At 44.9% G+C, this 19391-nt stretch overlaps 1 protein-coding gene across 1 annotated transcript in view; it reads left to right on the forward strand.

Annotated features, from left to right (window-relative positions):
- The window catches only part of LOC122817693 (long-chain-fatty-acid--CoA ligase ACSBG2-like), a 394569-nt gene that overhangs the window by 97919 nt on the left and 277259 nt on the right, over positions 1–19391 (forward strand). The window contains exon 4 of the mRNA XM_044090763.1: positions 17829–18094. Coding sequence (XP_043946698.1) covers positions 17829–18094 — 266 coding nt within the window. The remainder of the gene's footprint in view (positions 1–17828; positions 18095–19391) is intronic.

Here is a 19391-nt window from a genome sequence, read left to right on the forward strand (position 1 = left end):
AATACAAACTGGGAGGGACATTGTACAACAATAGCTAAGTTGATTAACTTAATTGAACACTTTTTCGTTTTCTGAAGTATTTTGTCAAACTTCAGAATAATAAACCAACGAACTGTTTAATGACATTAATCACAGCACTTTCGGCTTTTCCCGGTTCGGGGTCGCCACAGCGGATCGCTTGTTCGCTCATGATTGGCAGTGGAGTTTATGGTGAGTTGCCAGCCTGGTGCCCAACCTTCCATAGAAGGCGCACACACTCACCTAGGGCCAATTTAGTGTCCAGTCCATCTACAGCATGTCTTTGGGATGTGGGAGGAAACTAGCACCAGGAGGAAACCCACGTGACCACAGGGAGGGCATGCAGACTTTGCACAGGAGACACTCCAGCCGAGGAGAACATGTTGCTGTGAGGCGGCAACGCTAACTGCTGCACCACTGTGGCTGTCCATTAATCACATGACACTAATGAAAAATTCTGTAGCCTTGTTTCGCCTTCATTCTTACATACGGGTTCAGAGCAGATCCTCTGCTCCGACAGCCTATTACAAAGCTCGAAGTCTTAGTTGGCTCATGGCTAGGTAGGTATCCCATAGTGCACCAGTGCAATCCCCAGATCTAGTTTTCCACGTCTTAACAGTTAACAGTTCACAGTTCAGAAGTGCTTCTTGCTTGGCCATGGCCAAGTTCAAATTTTCTGTCGCTTTACCGATTTTATATAGCTAGTGATCTTTATTAGTGTTTAGTAGTGTTGGAAGTGTTTAAAAGTGTTTGTGTTTTGCTCTTTTAAATTAGTGGTTGAGAACATGTTGGCCCTTGTTCTCGTTTTGGTATCCTGTGTGCTAGTTTTGTATTAGCCTTGATATTTCATAGGTCCATTTTTAGTTAGGACCTCGTTCTCTTGTGTGTGTTATAGTGCAGTGTTTTTTGAGCCTTGTTTCTCTGTGGGCCTGCGTTTATATCGGGGCTTTTGTTTTCTAGAAATTTATAGCTTGCATGCAGTGTTTGCTCTATACTTTGCCTGCTACTAATTTTCTGGCCTTCTATAATTTGGCCTATCTAGCTAGGTCCGTTAAGTTAGAGGACCTAGTCCTCGTGCATGTGGTGTACCTGTTGTATTATATAGCTTAAGGCAAAAGTTACTTAATTCAACAGGTCTAAAGACAACAAACTTTTGGGTTTCAAAAAATGCATAAATTGCTGTCTGAAGATGTCAATTAAAGATGGCCATAGTAATTTGTGTATATCTCGGAGCCATTCATCTGCAGGCAACTTGTTCTGCCATTCCTTTAGCTCCAGAGTTCTCCAGGAGTGGAAGAACATGTTTGAAAGGTGATCTCAACCCTTCCTTTGAGGAAGGCTTAGCGAGTTCTTCATCCAAATCACATTCATCCAAAAAAGAGAGAAGGTCAAGTCTGCAAAGTGGCATTCTCCGGTGCAGACTAGTGTATCGGAATCTCCTCAGAAACTAACCAAACTTGACGAGACTTCTACCTTCTCAGCACCACTGTCCTCTGAGCCAGTCGAGGTTGTTGATGGCACTGCAATATTGGCCCAAAGCCTTTTGGAGCAGACTACTGAAAAATTGCATCAGAGCTGGCCCGGAGATCCTTTGCCGGTCACCCCAACCTTTAAGATCTCCAATTTTACAGAGATCCAGATCGCCTACCCTGTCATCCAGATACTTCAAGAGCCTGTCCGAGGAAGATGTGGAGAGAATAGTGCTTAGACTCCTGAAGTAGTCTGCTTTGCCCAAATTGCTGTTGCTCCAACCCAGCTGGTCCGGAGCCACCAGTCCATCCGCGGAGTCAGGTCTTCGGAGCCAGAGTTTTCGGCGCCACTTGTTGTGGAACCCTCTGTTTTAGCTCCACTCATGGCTATCTTGGAGCAGAGTTCTACTCCCAACACCTTCGCTGCCATCCGTGGTGTCTAGGAGCCAAAGCTCCCCAGTTGTCAGACAGGGACACTTGGGCCTGAACCTCTTCAGTTCAGAGTCTCTCCCTCTGTGTGTCTGCTAGGGTGAGCTCTGATCCTACATCCATCTCGGGGCCGGTCACTCTGGAGCAGATAACTACCTCATTTTCCTCAGAACCAGGGCTGTCTTTGGAGCCAGAGATCTGCTTTCGAGATGAGTATGCTGTCTCACTCATCTGCTACATGCAAGGGTACCAACGCTCTTCTTCCCCTCCAGCACTGACCTCTGTCTCTGCACCTATTTGCTCTACAGCAGAGACCCACATCCTCAGGAGCCCCCAGTCTTCAGAGACCTCCCCAGAGTACCCTTCTGAGGAGCCCCCTTGTAAGAGAGGACTTGTAAGAGAGGACTTGTAAGAGGACTTGTAAGAGGACTTGTAAGAGGACTTGTAAGAGGACTTGTAAGAGGACTTGTAAGAGAGGACTTGTAAGAGAGGACTTGTAAGAGAGGACTTGTAAGAGAGGACTTGTAAGAGAGGACTTGTAAGAGAGGACTTGTAAGAGAGGACTTGTAAGAGGACTTGTAAGAGGACTTGTAAGAGGACTTGTAAGAGGACTTGTAAGAGGACTTGTAAGAGGACTTGTAAGAGGACTTGTAAGAGGACTTGTAAGAGGACTTGTAAGAGGACTTGTAAGAGGACTTGTAAGAGGACTTGTAAGAGGACTTGTAAGAGGACTTGTAAGAGGACTTGTAAGAGGACGCATGTAGACTCCCTGGAGATCCTGAAGCAGAGGCGGCTGGCCCACTGTCACCCCTTCTGATTAGTCAGTGTACCTGAAGGCTTTCGGGTCTCAACTTCAGCCTCTTGGGTGTGTCCACCTCTCCGATTATCTGACCTGGTTAGTCGGAAGGTGTGGGAGACTCCTGATGCCATGGAGCCAGTTCCCAGAAGACCCAATAAATTTATCTGCCCCGAAAGTCTTTGTCCAAGGGCGTGCCTGTAGATGCCATGTTGATGGTGCAGGCCACTAAGGGGGAGATGGCAGAGACTTCATCTGTCCATCCACCAAATAAGTCTCGAACGATGGATAGATACAGGAAGCGCATCTACAGCGGCTTTTACTCAGATTGCTGAACTCGCACATTTTACTAGGCTTCAAAGATATCTCTGAGTTAGGAGATGCTCTTCAAGGTACATCTACTGGAGTTCCTGAAAAGGTGTCTGCTCAGTTGTCCACCTTAAATTCCATTGTGAACTCCGCTCCGTCTGCTGCATAGATCAGCCTCATGGAGAACACTGCAGTGGGTTCAGGAGTTTCACTTGGGAGACTCTTGGATGCGCTTATGTAATTTTGCGGAGCCTTTCAAGTCTACCTTTACCAACGCCCCCTATGATGCTTTTTTGTTTGGACCCAAGGTAAAAGATGTACTCCCGCAGCAGAGTTTTTCCTTGTTCCCACCTGGGGAGTATATTTTACCATCCCCTCTAGACCGTATCCCAAGGGTCAGAGGTGGTAAGATGTGGTTCAAGAAGTCCCAGAGGTATTTCCCAGATGCACAGGATGACTCCAGAGGAGGAGCTAATGGTGGACTTCGCCTAGAGGCAGGGGGGGGGGTTCACAAAACCAGGGAGACCACAATTTGTTTAGAGGCCATCCCCATCAGCACTCCTGATGTGGGGCCCGGCTGCATTTCTCTGGAGCCAGTCTGGGGTCACCTATCTTTGTATCCAGAAGCCTGGCTAAACATCACTCAAGACAAATGGGTACAAAGCATCCCTAGAGGTTACTCCATACCCTTTTCTTTTCCACCCCACACTCCCAAGAAGATCCTTGAGATTCCACCCAATCACAGGGATCAAGTAACTGTAGATGTTCAAAAGTTGCTTGCAGAGAAAGTAATCCAAACAGTCCCCGCAGACCAGATAGGATTCGGAACTTACTCCAGATTCTTTAGTTTGCTGAGGTCCAATATGGGCCTCAGTCCCTTGTTCATTTTGGCACTAAACTAGTCCATAAAGGCCAAGTTCCGGATGGTGACACTGCGGTCTATACTCCCCCTGTTAGGGAAAAGACAATTGGATGTGCTCCATAGACCTCCAAGATGCATGCTACCATATAAAAATGGACAGAGCATCGAGGAGTCCTTTATGCTTCTGGCTGGGAGCCAGCCATTACCAATTTCGTGCTGTGCCCTTTGGTCTCACCACAGCCCCCAGGGTGTTCACTAAATGTATAACAGTAGTGACAGCTCACCTGAGACGTCGTGGATTCAGTGTTTTCTGTACCTGGACTGGCTCCTGACCGCTACCACCAGGCACCTACTATTACAAACCAGAGATTCAACCATCCCAGCTCTGTTCCCAGCTGGGGATCCCAATAAATTGGGAAAAGTCCAATCTCCCTCAATTTGTGACCTTTTTTTTTTTTTTTTTTTTTTTGTTATAGGCGCATAAATGGACACCATCGCCATGCTAGCTGGTCTACCTGCAGACAGAATTCAAAACCTCAGGCAACAAATTCTGTCTACTTTCCTAAATCACAAGATAGGTTGCCAACTGGCTCACTGACAGAACCCACGCTGTAAAAGTTGCAGACTTCAAAGCAGTGACAAGTGGAGTACCACAGGGTTCTGTCCTGGGACGTCTGTTTGGTATCTACTTTTCTGAAGTATTTTTCTGAAGTACAGGCTAACACAGAAGGCCTCTGGCTAAGTTTGCAGATGACTGCAAACTAGGAGCCATAGTAAAGTCCCCAAATGATGTGGACATCCTACAGAAGGGCCTCGAGACAGATGCCTGGTGTCAGAGCCATGGCCTCAAGCTCAATGCCAAAAAGTGCGGTGTCATCCCCTTTGGTAAAAACACTGTACCCATAAACTACCACATAGGCAGCAATCTACTTAACACCGAATGTGTGATAAGAGACCGAATGTGTGATAAGAGACCTTGGGACCCAGGTGGACAGTAGTCTCTACTTTGATAGTCAGGAAGTCCTATGTGGCACACCTCATCATAAAAGGGTTCTCATCCAGGAAAAGAGGTCCTTGTTCCTCTCTACTCTGACACTCATTAGACCCATTATAGAGTACAACGCCCCTTTTGGAATGTACCTCTCAAGACCTCTGCAGCAGCTAGAAAGGCCACAGAAGTACCTCACAAAGATTACTGGCCTCAAATGCCCTACACGGACAGTCTCAAAACTCCAGCTTTACTTCGTAGCATATAGTCTACTCCGAGGTGATCTCTGCCTAACATATAAAGCTATGTCAAACCCAGAGCTGTTGGGACATGCTACACCTAAAGAAATCCCAATCCTTCAGAGCTACATGCTTTAGGGACCTAAACCTTGTCACCACAATAAATGGGACATGCTGGAGAGAGATTCCTGTCCCAGAGACTTCCCATACTCTAACAGTTATCTGTCTGTCAGAGTTCATTAGCACTGTTCAAGAAAAAATCTTGAGTGACTGGGAAATAGAAATGCACCCCAGGGATCACTTCTGTGTGTCTGTTCGACAGTGGCACAGGAAAATATCTTTCTTGGGTGGCGTAAGCCAGGGAACCTTGTTGGTTAGGCTTACGTAGGCCCTTGTGCTGTTAGCTTAGTACCTACCTATGAACTTCCTCGAACGTCAAGGCAAAGACTGTGCTGAAACTCTTGGATAACTAGTCTCTCTAGCCAGATTGCACATGTGAATTCTCCAATGGCTTCTATCTTCCCCAGTGGTCCTTTCAACAACTGCCTCTTTCTCACCATATCCTCAGTCTTGCAAAAAGTACCTTCGTTGGTAGATTCGACCAGATAGCTGACAACAGGCACTCCATTCCTTCCATGCCAACCCATTGCTACTGTGACCACGGATGCCTTACAGGGTGGGGGGCATTATCTAGGCAGGACTGTCCAAGGCACATGGCAAGATCATGACACTTACCTGCATATTAGTGTCCTAGACATGAGAGCAGTGCTTCTAGCATTGCAAGCACTTCATGACTTCCTTCCTCCAATCCAATCAGACATGTCAGTGGTATGGTATCTAAAACCAGGAGGAACCAAATCTTACTCCTTTGTCGAGGCTATTCGTGTTTTGAAGTGGGCGATATCTTCCCAGTGCATTCTAGTAGCAATGCACATCCCGGGGACAACCAATGTGATGGCAGACGAGCTCAGCAGGGCAATCTCGATACCACACGAGTGGTCTCTGAATCAGGAAGCAGCACAACAGATCTTCCGCAAATGGGGACAGCTTTGCTGCGATCTCTGCCAGCCCGATCAATGACAAATGCAGTAGCTATTTCTCCCTCACCCCCCCTTTGGGGGGGGGTCACAGACACACTCGTTCACGATTGACCCCTGGGACTCCTTTATGCATTCCCTCCTTTTCAGCTCGTATCCAAAGTGATACAGAAAGCAAAGTTATTGGGAAGCAAAATTATCCTCCACTCCTTACTGGCCTCTTCCAGATTTGGTTACCCTCGGGCCTCACCTACTAGGCTATCAGTGGCCTCTAGACCTAGTGTCAGACCTCTTGACACGTTAGGCTCCCTTCACCCCTGCCTCCACACCCTCAATTTGACAGCGTCGCTGCTCCCAATTCCATCCCTAGTTAGGCTTCATAATTTTTTCACCTGCTGTGACCCCCACATTCTTGCTTCTTTGCATAAACTTTCCACTAGGAAGCTCTACACTAGCAAATGGAGAAGATTTTCTATCTGGGCTAAAGAAAGGAATGTGGATCCTTACTGCATCCATCCCCATGGTTTTAGAATTTGTCTGAACTTTTCCATCAGGGATCTGCTGTTGCCACAATTAGGGTCCAGTTGGCAGCAATATCTAACTTTCATTTGGAACAACTTGAATCTAATCTGATGCCCCATCGATTGTGTAAAGCCTTCCTTAAAGCCGGTACTTTGCTGAGACCTCCCTTTCAGGAACCAGCATCTCCCTGGGATCTAAACTTTGTTCTGTCCAAACTAACTGCACTGCCTCTTGCACCTGCAAATTCGTGCCTGTTGAAGTTTCTGTCCTGGAAGACCTTTGTTTCTAGTGGCAATCGCATCAGCTAGACTAGTATCTGTTACAAGCACGGTCTATTCAGCCTCATTTGATTTTTCCACCAAGACAGTTTCCCTTCATACAAATCCTTCCCTTATCCCTAAAGTTTGCTCTCAAACTAATTTGAACCAAACCATAGAATTACCTGTGTTTTTCCCTAATTCTAATGCTGCAGAATACAGTTTTAACCAGCTGGATGTTCACAGGCAGTTATGGTTCTACCTTCACAGGACTAGAACTTGTCAGACCAGTTATTCATATCCTTTTCTGAATCCAGAAAAGGTCTACCAGTCTTAAGTGACCCTGTGTAATTGGATTTCGAGCTGTATTTCCTTCATTTACTCCTCCCATGGGAAAAATCTACCATTCAAGATTAAAGCTCATTCTACACGATCCCAGCCTACATCTGCTGCCTTCTAAACCAGAGTTCCAATTGATAGTATCTGTGCGGCAGCAACTTAGGCTAGCCATCATACCTTTTATTGCTCATTACAAATTGGACCTTGCCTCAAGGGATAGAGCCTCCTTTGGTTCCACGGTACTCAGTATTTTCCCATGAGTCACCCAAGAATAAGGTGCTAGGGATGCTGTCCCATATGTAAGCATGAAGGTGAGAGAGGACTACAGAACATGAACTTTTATGTACTCTTGCTAATGTTACATGTTTGTAGTCCATCTCACCCTTCATTCTTACGAACCCACCCACCTACCCCCTGTCCTGGAAGGATCTTGAGACAGGATAGTCTCTCCTTGGTAGGGTGGAGACTTATCCTTATTCTTTCTGGATAAACTTGGATGTTAAGTTGTCTATCTCGCCTTCGTTCTTGCTGGTTGGGATCGGAGCCGATCCTCTGCTCCAACTCTGCCATCTTCTATAGCTCGAGAGCGGTTTACTGGCTTGAGGCTACCAGTTATCCCATGATGCCTAGCACTAGCTACCCACATCTCGTCTGCCGCTACAGCTGCAAGGTGTCATTTTTCTGGCTCAGGCTCATGTAAACTTTCTTTATAGAACTTTTTTACTAGAAATAGTCTTTTTCCTAGGGGGGTTTGTTAGTGTTTAGTCTTATATTTGTTGTGTTAGCTAAGTGTATTTGTAGCTTCCTTCCCTTCCCTTTAGAACTCGTTTAATTTAGAGTTCTCCCCCACTATTCCTGTCAGGTTAGCCGTTTAAGTTAGAGGCTTTCCTTCTATCTTCTTTATAGGCTAGCCATTTGAGTTGGAGGCTTTCCTATTTAAAGCTTTTTTTTTTTAAGTCTGTAGTGTACTGTGTTTATTTCTTTAGATTGTATTTTGATTGGTTAGCTATTTTGTTACAGGATGTCCAAAGAATCCAAGGTGTCTGGGTTCAAGAAATGAATCGTGCTGTCTGAAAATGTCTGACAGATGGGCACACTTCTTGCGTCTTGTTTAGGCACTGTGCACCTGCAGGACTCTTGTATCTGCCATGCATTTAGTCAGAGTTCTGCAGGACCGTAAGAATAAGCTTATTCTTAGGGGCCTTTTAAAGCCCTAGGATTCACCGGCCAAGACGCCTCCTGTGAAATCCCCTAATTCGATCAAATCTGCTCCAAGTTCGGAGCAGTCTTTGGTTCAGACTCTTAGTCTTATCGGTTCCAGCCGGAACCGAAGTAGCAGGTATCTCCCAGTCTGCTCCATCAGAAACTTCGTAGCCACAAGAGGCTGAGGTCCCCTTCTCTGGAATTGATGCATTCGGCTCCTCTGTCTCCCCTGCTGCAAAGTGAGCGCATTCACAGATCCTCTCACTCCTCTCGATCCTCTAGACTCTTGGATCACTACGTGGAGAGTGGTCAGTAGGTTGCTGAAGTCGCAAGCACTTTCCAAGATGTCCAGCCCTCAATAGGTGTCTGCTCCATCCACGTCTATCTATTGTTCTTCCTCCCACTACTCGAACCCCAGCGAACTCCGGCTCAGATCAATGGAGTCGAACAGCCTGCTCCAGTAACTTTTTATCTCTGGTTCCATCGTCTGCTCAGATTCCCTCTGGTGCCATCCGTCGAGGGATCAGGGAGCCGGGACTCCCTCGTCTGCTCCGAGGGGGCGAGTGGCATTGGACCCTTGTCTGACCCCGTTCTCCCTCTGAGTTACGGCACAGGTGAGCTCTGCTCTTAAATCGGCCTCAGAGCAGTCTCCCTCCGTGCGGAGAAGGATTCAGATTTCCTCAGAACAGGAGCCTTCTGCGTCGTGGCAGGGACGTCTTCGATGTCATGAGTGTGCTGGCCACGGAGTCAGCTCCATTATTGGCTCTGTCCCCTGTAGTGCCTGTCCCAACCTCTGCTCCTTCTCCAGACCCCAAGCGTGGGGAACCGGTGCTCCAGGGCACCCCATTGGGCGTTTCCTCTTCCGAGGCCTCCCCTGAACATTCAGAGGAGACCCCTCGTAAGAAGTGCAAGAGGAAGCACATGGGACTCCCCTGAGTCTGTCACTTCAGATATAGACTTAGATGATTTTGAAGGGTCCCAGAGATTCCCCTCTGAAGAGGTTTCCTTTTCAGACAGCCTCGAAATTCTTAAGCAGGGGGGAATTGGAATCCCCTAGCCCCTACTGAGGATGAGTCTGTATTCCTGGATGCGTTCGGTTCCCAACCTTCCACCTCCTGGGTTTCTCTGCCTTTCGATCCACTTATGTCCGTGGTGGCTCGAAAGGCTTTGTCAGCCCCGGATACAGTGGAACCAACTCTGAGATCTGGCAAGTTCATCACAGCACCCCATAAGCAGTTCCTTACCAAAGGTGTTCCTGTTGATGCCATGATGGTGGCAGCAGCCATCAAAAGAGTTGGCGAAAACCTTTTAAGTCTGTCCATCCTCCTAACAAGGAGTCTAAGACCATGGACAGATACGGGAAGCAAATGTTTGCTTCAGCGACCTTTTCTATGAGGTCACTGAACTACTTGCGCCATTTTGTCCGGCTTCAGAGGGATCTCCTTAGAGCTCTGAGATGCCCTTAAAGATCCATCAGCTGAGGGGGCTCAAGCTAGGCTTCCCAGCTGGCGACCCTTAATTCTGTAGTAAACTCCTCCATGAGGCTCATTTGTTATGCAGCCGGCGGTGCGAGTAGAGCCGCAGGTACAGGCATGGCCCTAGGACATGCATGGATGCGGCTGTGTAACTGTGGAACCCTTTAGAGAATCATTCACCAGTACCCCCTTTGATGGTTCCTTTCTTTTTGGACCACAGGTGAAAAACACTTTGACTAGGTGTGAGCAAGAAGGCAAGACTGTCTCTGCTGTGGGAGTCCGTTTTTCTACTCCTTCCAGACCATACTCAAAGGGTCAGAAGAGTGGTAAAATGTGGTTCCGAAAATCCCAGGGAGCCTCTCCTGACACAGCGAATTTTTTTTTCCTCCAGGGGCAGAGGGGGAAATAACAATAGACGCCACCCTCGTGGCAGAGGGGGTCCGCAGAACCAGGGCAACAGAGAATCCTTCTCTGAGAAGCCCTTTCAGCATCCCTGAAGGGTTGCCCGGCTGCCCGCCTCTGGAGGCAGTCTGGGAAAGACTTTCACTGTACCCAAAAGCCTTGCAAAATTTAACTCAAGACAAATGGGTACAGTCGGTTATATCCGGGGGTTACAAAATTCCCTTCTCAACCCCCTTCCCGTTGAGCAAATCCCTTCCAGATGTTCCACCCAATCTGTGGGACCAAGCAGTCATAGAAGTTTCAAGACTGCTAGAAAGTCATCCAGGAAGTCCTGGCAAACCAACACTGATCTGGAACTTATTCAAGGTTCTTTCTGGTACCAAAAAAGACAGGGGACTGGAGACCGATTCTGGATATCTGCAGACTAAACAAGTCTGTTCAAAGAACAAAGTTTTGGATGGTCACACTACAGTCCATTCTACCCTTTGAGTCAGGACAATTGGATATGCTCCATAGATCTTCAGGATTCATACTACCACATCAAAATGGACAGGCGCTCCATGTGATTCCTTCGCTTCTGGCTGGGAGCCAGTCATTACCAGTTCAGAGCTATGCCCTTTGGTCTCACCACAGGCCCCAGGGTGTTCACCAAATGTATGGCAATGGTCACGGCTCACCTGAGACGTCGAAGATTCCAGGTGTTTCCATACCTAGACAACTGGCTCCTCACTGCTACTACCAGGCATCAACTTCTGCAAGCCAGGGACTACACTATCACAATCTGCTCCCAGCTAGGCATTACAATAAACTTCGAAAAATCTGACTTGTTGCCCTGCTGCCCTGTCAATCCATTACCTATATTGGAGCAGACTTGGACACGCAAAGAATGTCCACAAGGCCAGAAAGGATGTCTACAATTCGCCAGCAAGTACAAATTCTAATGCAGAGCAAAAGGATCCAAGTCAGGTTTGTCCTTCAAACTCCATGGCAGCGGCAATTCTAATCCCACTGGCCCGCTTGCACATGAGGATCCTTCAGTGGCTTCTGTTCACACAGTGGTCTTTCCAACAGCTGCCCATGTCTCACATGATCATGATTACAGAAGCCTGCAGAAGGCACCTTTCCTGGTGGATGGTCTCCCCACTAGTGACTCAGGGCAGACCCTTCATTCAGCCCCCTCCGGTTGCCACAGTGACCACAGATGTCTCCCTGATAGTGGGGGGGGGGCATTATCAGGGCAGGACAGTCCAAGGCACTTGGCAGCCTCAAGTACCACCTGCATATAAACGTCCTAGAAATGAGAGCCATGCTCCTATTGTTGCAAGCTCTTCAAGACTCTCCCTTCTGGGACCATTGCAATTCAAACTGACATGTCAGTGGTCTGGTACATCAACAAGCAGTGCGGAACAAAGTCCTACCCCCTATGTCGAGAAGCACTCTGACTCTGGCAGTGGACGATTTCTTCCCAACGAATTTTGATTGCGACACACATCCCTGGGAGGTACAACGTCCTAGTGGACAGGCTCAGCAGAGCTATTCTCATGCCTCACGAGTGGTCTCCGAATCAGGTAGTTGCAGATCTGATCTTCCGCAAATGGGGACAGCTTTGTGGCAATCTTTTTTGCCACCCCGTTCAACAGCAAATGCAGCAACTACTTCTCCCTTCCGCTTCCAGGTCACACACCCAGAGACGCTCTTGTCCACGATTGGCCTCTGGGACGACTTTGCCTTCCGTCCATGCGTGAGATTGTCCAAGTCCACAGCTGGAAAGACTTATGCTAGCAAATGGAAACATTTTTCTTGTTGGGCAGAGGCTAGGAATGTAGATCCTTTTTCAGCCCCAGTCCACGAAATTTTGGAGTTCCTAGCACAACTTTTTCATTTGGGGTCTGCCTCTGCTACAATCTGGGTTCAGTTGGCGGCCATTCCCAGCTTTCATGTTGGGTTGTCTAATTCAAGCAGTAGCTTTCATAAGCTCTAAAGCCTTTTTAAGAGGGACTACTCCTTAGACCTCCAGTGAGAGATCCCCCTCCTCCTTGGGACCTTAATTGGGTATTGACCTCCTTAATTATGCCCCCCCTTTGAACCTGCAGCATCCTGCTCCATTAAGTTTCTGTCTTGGAAAACACTTTTTCTGGTAGCTATTACTTCAGCCAGACACATCTCTGAACTTCAGGCGCTATGTGTTCATCCTCCATACTTGGTTTTTCATAAGGACAGAGTTGCTCTGAGGACTAATCCCTCGTTCCTTCCGAAAGTCTGCTCAGAAAACAATTTAAACCAATCTATAGACCTTCCTGGGTTTTTTTTTCCCTCTTTCCCCCCTAACCACACCAACAAGGCAGAATACAAATTGCACCAATTGGATGTTCATAGAAAATTGCATTTTTACTTGCATAGGACTAAGGATATAAGGAAGTCAGACCAACTATTCCTTTCCTACGCTCTAGGTAAACAAGGTCTCCAAGTTTCCAAAGTACCTTATCCTGGTGGTTGTCTCACATTATTACTTTCACTTATCAATTGTGAAACGAGTTGCCTATCAAACCGAAAGGTCATTCTACTAGGGCTTTGGCCACCACTCTAGCCTTCCAATCTAGGTTGCCCATGGATTGTATCTGTGCAGCTGCTACGTGGGCAAATCCTAATACCTTTATTTCTCATTACAAGGTAGATGTGGTCTCCAGGAGCAGAGCTGACTTTGGTTCCACTGTTCTAAAGAGTCTGTTCCAATGAGCCGCCCAGGATTATAGGTGCTAGGGATGCTGTCCCAACCAGCAAGAACGAAGGCGAGAGACTTCTCAACATAAAGAAGTTATGTACCTACCAGAACGTTCCATGTTTTGTCTTCATCTCGCCATCTTTCTTGCATCCCACCCTCCGTCCCCCTGTCCTATTGGATAGAGAGGAGTTTTGGTTTCACTGGCGGAGTGTTCTCTAGTTTGTTTCCTCTACTGACTTGGAGAGTATGACAGGTATGCTCAACCTGTTTGTTTGGACAGGTTGATTCTCTGGCTGTCTGGGGTTAGCTATTACAAACGAGATCTGGGTAGCTAGTGCTAGGCATCATGGGATAAGGGGTAGCCTCGAGCCAGTAAACAGCTCTCGAGCTATAGAAGATGGCAGAGTCTGAGCAGAGGATCGGCTCCGATCCCAACCAGCAAGAAAGGTGAGATGAAGGCAACTAACATGGAACGTTATGGTAGGTACATAACTTTTTTCTGTCTTTCTATACTTTAGCAGCAAATTGCATCTGAGGTTTGCACTAGTGCACTATGGGATACCTACCTAGTCATGAGCTAACTAAAACTTTAATAGGCAGAGTCTCAACAGAGTACATAACTTTTTAAAACTTTTTAAAACTTTTTAATAAAAATTGCATTAATATTGCATACATTAAAGTACGGCTAATAAAACCTGACATTAGCACTAAATATTTTAGCCAAGTACAGAATAAAAATTGTAATTTTAAACCAAGATTGACCCCTGCATTTTTATCTACCAGAGGTCCAGAGCACCACACTGTGGACTAGGTCGCAAAGTCTATACAAAAAATAAAAGTTGTTTGTCTTTCGGCTTTTTCCCCGGTAAGGGGTCGCCACAGTGGAACTCCGCTCTGCTAATGATTGGCAGCAGATTTTTACAAAACGCAGAGGTGCCAGCTCGACGCCCAACCTTCAATGATGGTACGCTCATTTACGCATACATGTCCTTCGAATCCTATCCAACTGCAGGGAGGAAATGCAGACTCCACACACAAGGCACTGCCAAGCCGAGAATCTAACTGGATAACCTCTTGTTGTGAGGTAACAATGCTATCGCCGTACCACCGCAGCATATACAGAAAAATAAAAGTAATTGTCAAAATTCAGAAATGTGTTTTAGCTATTGCATTACTAATGTCTTTATTACCAGTATTGTAAATATGTTCCCTATTGATGCCCTTAAAAGCCTGTGTTTTTTTTTTCCCCAGTGTATAAACAGGCACACTTCTGACAAATAGCTGCGTAAACAATACCCTTAAAATTACCAGGGCAATAAAACTTGGGGCCGATATTAATGTTGCCTACAGTAACCCCCTGTGTTCAACCTTTAAGTATTCTAGTGACTACATCTAAAAGTAACAAATTTACCTCAGTTGTACTGTTATCATTGCTGCACACCCCTTAGCACTGTAAACAGGGAAACCCCCAACATGTTTTGCTATATTCTGACTAAAAACACCACAGTTCCTTTGGATAACTTTAATGGCTATAAAATCTAGGCTGTAGGTGGTAAAAGCTGTCCCCCAATTCTCAGGAGGAGATTGCTGAATAACATTACAGCTATGTATATTCCCCAAAAGTGGTGTTTGCCAAGTTGTCTCTTAGAAACCACTTCATCCATAATATCCAGAGAATTTTTTTTCAGGATACCCCCTTCTCAGGGACATTAATGTTTCGTACACCAATAAAAAGACAAAATTGGAAGCCATCCTAGCTACCCTAACCAGTTGTCCTTTAACCACTGCTTTTTTTTTCTGAGGCAGGGGGTGGCTGCTTGTGAAATATCAACAATTTGAATATGTTGGCTTCCTGAAAAAAATGGTTTAGGGTTCCATCAGAAATGGAGTGAGTAAACTTAATGTAAGTGGTGTTAAGTCCTAACTTGTCATAATCAGTCCAAAAAGTCCATCCAGGTATGTATTGTAAAAGGACCAGCAGTCAAACTTTTTAAAATATTTCTCCCAAATCCCCATATGTGCAACAATGGGGGTGTAAGATGAACCCATGCCAACTCCTTTTGTCTAAATCATACCATCAAAACAAATTTGTAAGAACAGTGCCCATTAAAAGTTTCTAAACTTTGATTTTTCTCTCTCAAAATTGCCCTGCTTAATGTATTACTAAATTGTAGGGACCATAAAAATCAAAACCTTTAAAATCAGAAAACGTGCTAGTTTCTATACTGGGAAAAAATCTAGCTCCCGAGTATATGATTATGGGAACAGATTGACAGTACTGGCTTACAAGGTCAATCCTGGTTTAAATAATTCTAGCAATTGTGTACTTAACCTCACATTAGCCATAAAGATTTAGCTCATTAGTTGTACCTTTATTTTAAGATGTGTAATGTTTTTTATTAGTTTTAATTTTTTTCCTTTTGTTTTTTATGATGTCTTCAGAACAAGTCAAACGCAGTTGAAACACGTTTCGTACTTGAAAGTGCTAAAGTTAAATTTTAATCTCTACTATGCTGGTGGTACTTAGATTGTTGTATAGTGTCCCTCCCAGTTTGTATTTTCGATGTGCAATGTTATGCAATTAACCAAAGAAAGATTTCTTATTTAGGTTCATGCTGCTGCTCAGTGCACTTTGAGTTCCAGGAAGAGTGGAGAAGTGAATTATTCTGTATGGCAGGACTTATTAATGAATTAATGTAGCATTACTTAACACTACCTGCACAGCTTTTTCAATAGCATGCTCTTTTCTGTTCATTCAGTGCATATTAGTTTGCACATGGTTAGTATGTTTTCAGAATAGCAGACTTCCTGCAGTGTTGGGGGGACATTGCAGTCGCAAATATGAAGCCACTCTTATAAATTTATAAGAGAATTTGTAACAATTTTTCTGAGTTTCAGTTGAGATTTGCAACTCTCAACATAAGTATTACTTCTGCATTTGTAATGTTTACTATGCAGACCTTTTTCCCCTTCCTCTTTAGAGTACAGTTTTGCTAATTGTATGTGTAGAATGTCTGCAAAGTGTACAAGTGAGTGCTCTGTTAAAGTGCCTCTAAAGGACTTGGTGTAGCACTAATCCTTTATTATAAATACCCTCAAGTCAGATGAGGACTTGTAACTATATTTTTATTGGGAGTTTATGATGGGATTGGCCATAAAGTTAAACAGCAGATGAATGTAATCCAAACCAGAAAGTCCTTGTAAGATGGCAAACTTACTAGTCTATGAATGTTCCCGCACACTATTTTGAATGCCAAGTGGTCCATGTCTGCCTTGACTCATTCAAGCCACTAAGGTGGGGTGGGTCTGTTTTGAAACTCAATGAAAATTCTAATGCTGTTTTCATTTTGGTGGTTCACAAAGTCCAAATCGGAAAGCAAAAGGGACCCCCACAAATGCTTGTAGGAGTCTGACCAAACCAAAAACACTTGACAAAACAGCATCCTTCATATGGGGGTGGAAGATGGATTGCAAGCCTTAACTTGAAGTTATCATGAGAGACCAGCATATGCCACTTTAAACTTGCACATAAGGAAGGTGACTAGGATAATTGTGCACGCAAAAGCCACTTGTCCTTAGTCGTGACTAAAATGTAGATGTGGTCACTGATACCAGCTTGCCCATCCTTGGGTGGAGGAGTTCTGTTGGTAGATGTGTGGAAGACTGGCAGGCTGAAAGTGGTTTATCGGGGAGGTAGATGTGGGAACTTGCATATCCCCAGCTTGGGCAGTCATTGTGCCTTCATTAGCTGCCTCTTGGTAGAGGGATTAAAATGGGATTGGGTAGAGATTTCTGTGGGGCCTGTTTGGCAAGATCCTAAACTTGCCTTCCTGGGAAAGTAATGGACTAGAAGCCCCCTGGATGAGAATGAATGCGCCACAAGACTCTTGCCTAGTCTGAGGGTGGCCAGCTGTCATCCCTGAAAGGACAGTCAATAGAGGGAAAGAACAATTGGGCAAATACTGTAGACTTGGAAAAAAAAGCCAGACACGAAGACATGGTACCCTTTGTGTGGCATCTTCAATACGGCATAAGTGGAACATCTCTAGCTCTGAAGTATTCTAATGAAAAGGAGGATACTAGAGGAGGCTTACAGTAAGTATTCTAATGAAAAGGAGGCTTACAGGAAGTTTGAGTTTGGCAATGATGGAGGCATCAAATCTACTTTTTGATGTATTTGTATGGGTATCCTTTATTTAAAATTAGATTTGGGTATGGAATTTGTATTTTCACTTCAAAAAATCCACCTTGTATTAAGTAAAATGCTTCCAAGTTCTGACACCTGTAAAATAAGCAAATGAAAGCAAATTAATTTTAAATGGCCAATTATTCATTCATTCATTGTGTATTGTGTGTACACATTCTGAGGGTTGAGGCAGTTTGCCTATTCAGTGTCTTATTTGATTTTCATGTGTATAACCTGCAACTAATTCTGGATAGGTTGCTAGTCTGATGTTGGAAATGGTAATTTTAATGGCTGATATCTTCTATTCACCTACAGCTTGTAGTTTGGATGCAGTGGGTAACTTAGACTGGGTGAGAACTCGTGGGTACAGTATGGGCAGTTTCACTTGATTGGCAGCCCACATAGGAGCCAAACTCTGAAGGATCTGTGCTAACCAGTGTGCCTCCTGTTACAGACTACAGTGGCCATTACTAAAATGCTATTTGTAAGTATGCGTAAGGTGATAACTTAAGAGTAGACCAAGCATGAAGTCTTGATGTGTTTTTTCTCTTCTCTCCCCCCCACCCCCCTTTTAGGTGTGAAACCAAAGACTGCATTAAGTGGAATGTCCAGTGATCTCAGGTTGTGGACTACGTTACGTGATGGTGAAGTCAACCTTAGGATAGGAGAAACTGGTAATGCTGCACTGCCCCCTATAACTGTTCACGAGCTATTTCTTCAGGCTGTGGAGAAATATGGAGATTTTGTTGCTGTTGCATCAAAGAAGGGAGAGCAGTGGAACAAATTAACTTACAAGCAGTACTATGCAGAGTGCAGAAGAGCTGCAAAAGGTTTTCTGAAGGTGATTTTAAATTGACTTGCTGTTTGACTTCAAAACTGCAAATTGCATTTTGCAGTTTTTCATAAGTCTTTTGTGAAGGGAATTTTAGAAATACTTAGTTGACCAACCTGAGGGACCCTGAGCTTTGAGTTTGTAACACTTTTGTTTGAGACTTAGTGGTTTGTAACTCTCGTTTGAGACCTAGTGGCTATTTGCTCTTGTTAACACCCATAATTAGCCTACATAGTCATGCATGCACCTTCAATATTTCCACTTTCTAGCTGTATACTTGAGATCAAAATGTCATTTGAATGTTCTATACTTCTAAGAAGCCAAGATCTAAAGTGTTCTCTTAAATTACAGGCATGTATACCCACAGGGACCTGCCTTTTCTACCTCATGCTTTTGCTTTGACAGTGGCTGTGGCAGGTGTTTCAAACCCCGTGACCATAAATCTCTAAAGTTGTGGTTAGAGGTCCACATAATCCATTTTTTGGTGGTATTGGAGTACTTGTTTGCACAAAGCTTAGCTAGTAGAGGACTCCTGCACAGTATCATGTAGGAACTGAAAAGGTACAAGGGTACAGCACATCTGTAGGTCAAACCCTACTCCGCTGCAGCAATACTGGTGTTCAGTGACTGCTTGGGAGGTAAACGTCTGCTACAAGTTCTTTGCTGTTACCGGTCATTGGCAAAGAACATTATTAGAGGTCCTCCTTGCTATCAGCTTGTTGGTAGCAGCACTTGACAAGTAGGCACTACCCAGCAGGAATAAGCCAGAGTTGAGTCACAGTATCCCCTTGGCTGTCTTGAGTGGCAGCCACTTGTTTCATTCCCAGAAGTCCTCTGGTAGGTCCAGAGCCCTTGGCTGTGACTGTTTCCATCATGCAAAATTAAGTTAAAAATGAAAGTGGACGAAAAGGTGAATTCTAAGAAATCAAGCTTACCCTTCACATCCAAAAATTCACCAAAACCACAACATGTTCAGCCTTGCTGTTTTTTTTTAAACCCTTGACTTGTTCCTTGTGACAGACAAATTTGCACTTGTATAAAAGTAATCAGATCGACGTTTACTTGATATCTATAAACTATACCATGTAATTAAAGCAACATTACATAAATTAAATTCATGTCTTTTCTTAAACCTCATTCCATATTTTTCTGCATGTATTCCCACAGTTCATTGCAACTTTCTCCTTCCCTTTCTAAAGATCCCTTTTAGAGTTTTTCTAATATTCAGTACCTCAAATAGTTGTAGACTTTGATTTCCAATTTCTAGTATTTGCTTTTTTTGGCCACCACCCGAATTAAATTAAGG

The sequence above is a fragment of the Protopterus annectens genome, chromosome 13.part0 (genome assembly GCF_019279795.1).
Source record: "Protopterus annectens isolate FY-2018-M chromosome 13.part0, PAN1.0, whole genome shotgun sequence".
NCBI classification, from domain to species: domain Eukaryota; kingdom Metazoa; phylum Chordata; order Ceratodontiformes; family Protopteridae; genus Protopterus; species Protopterus annectens.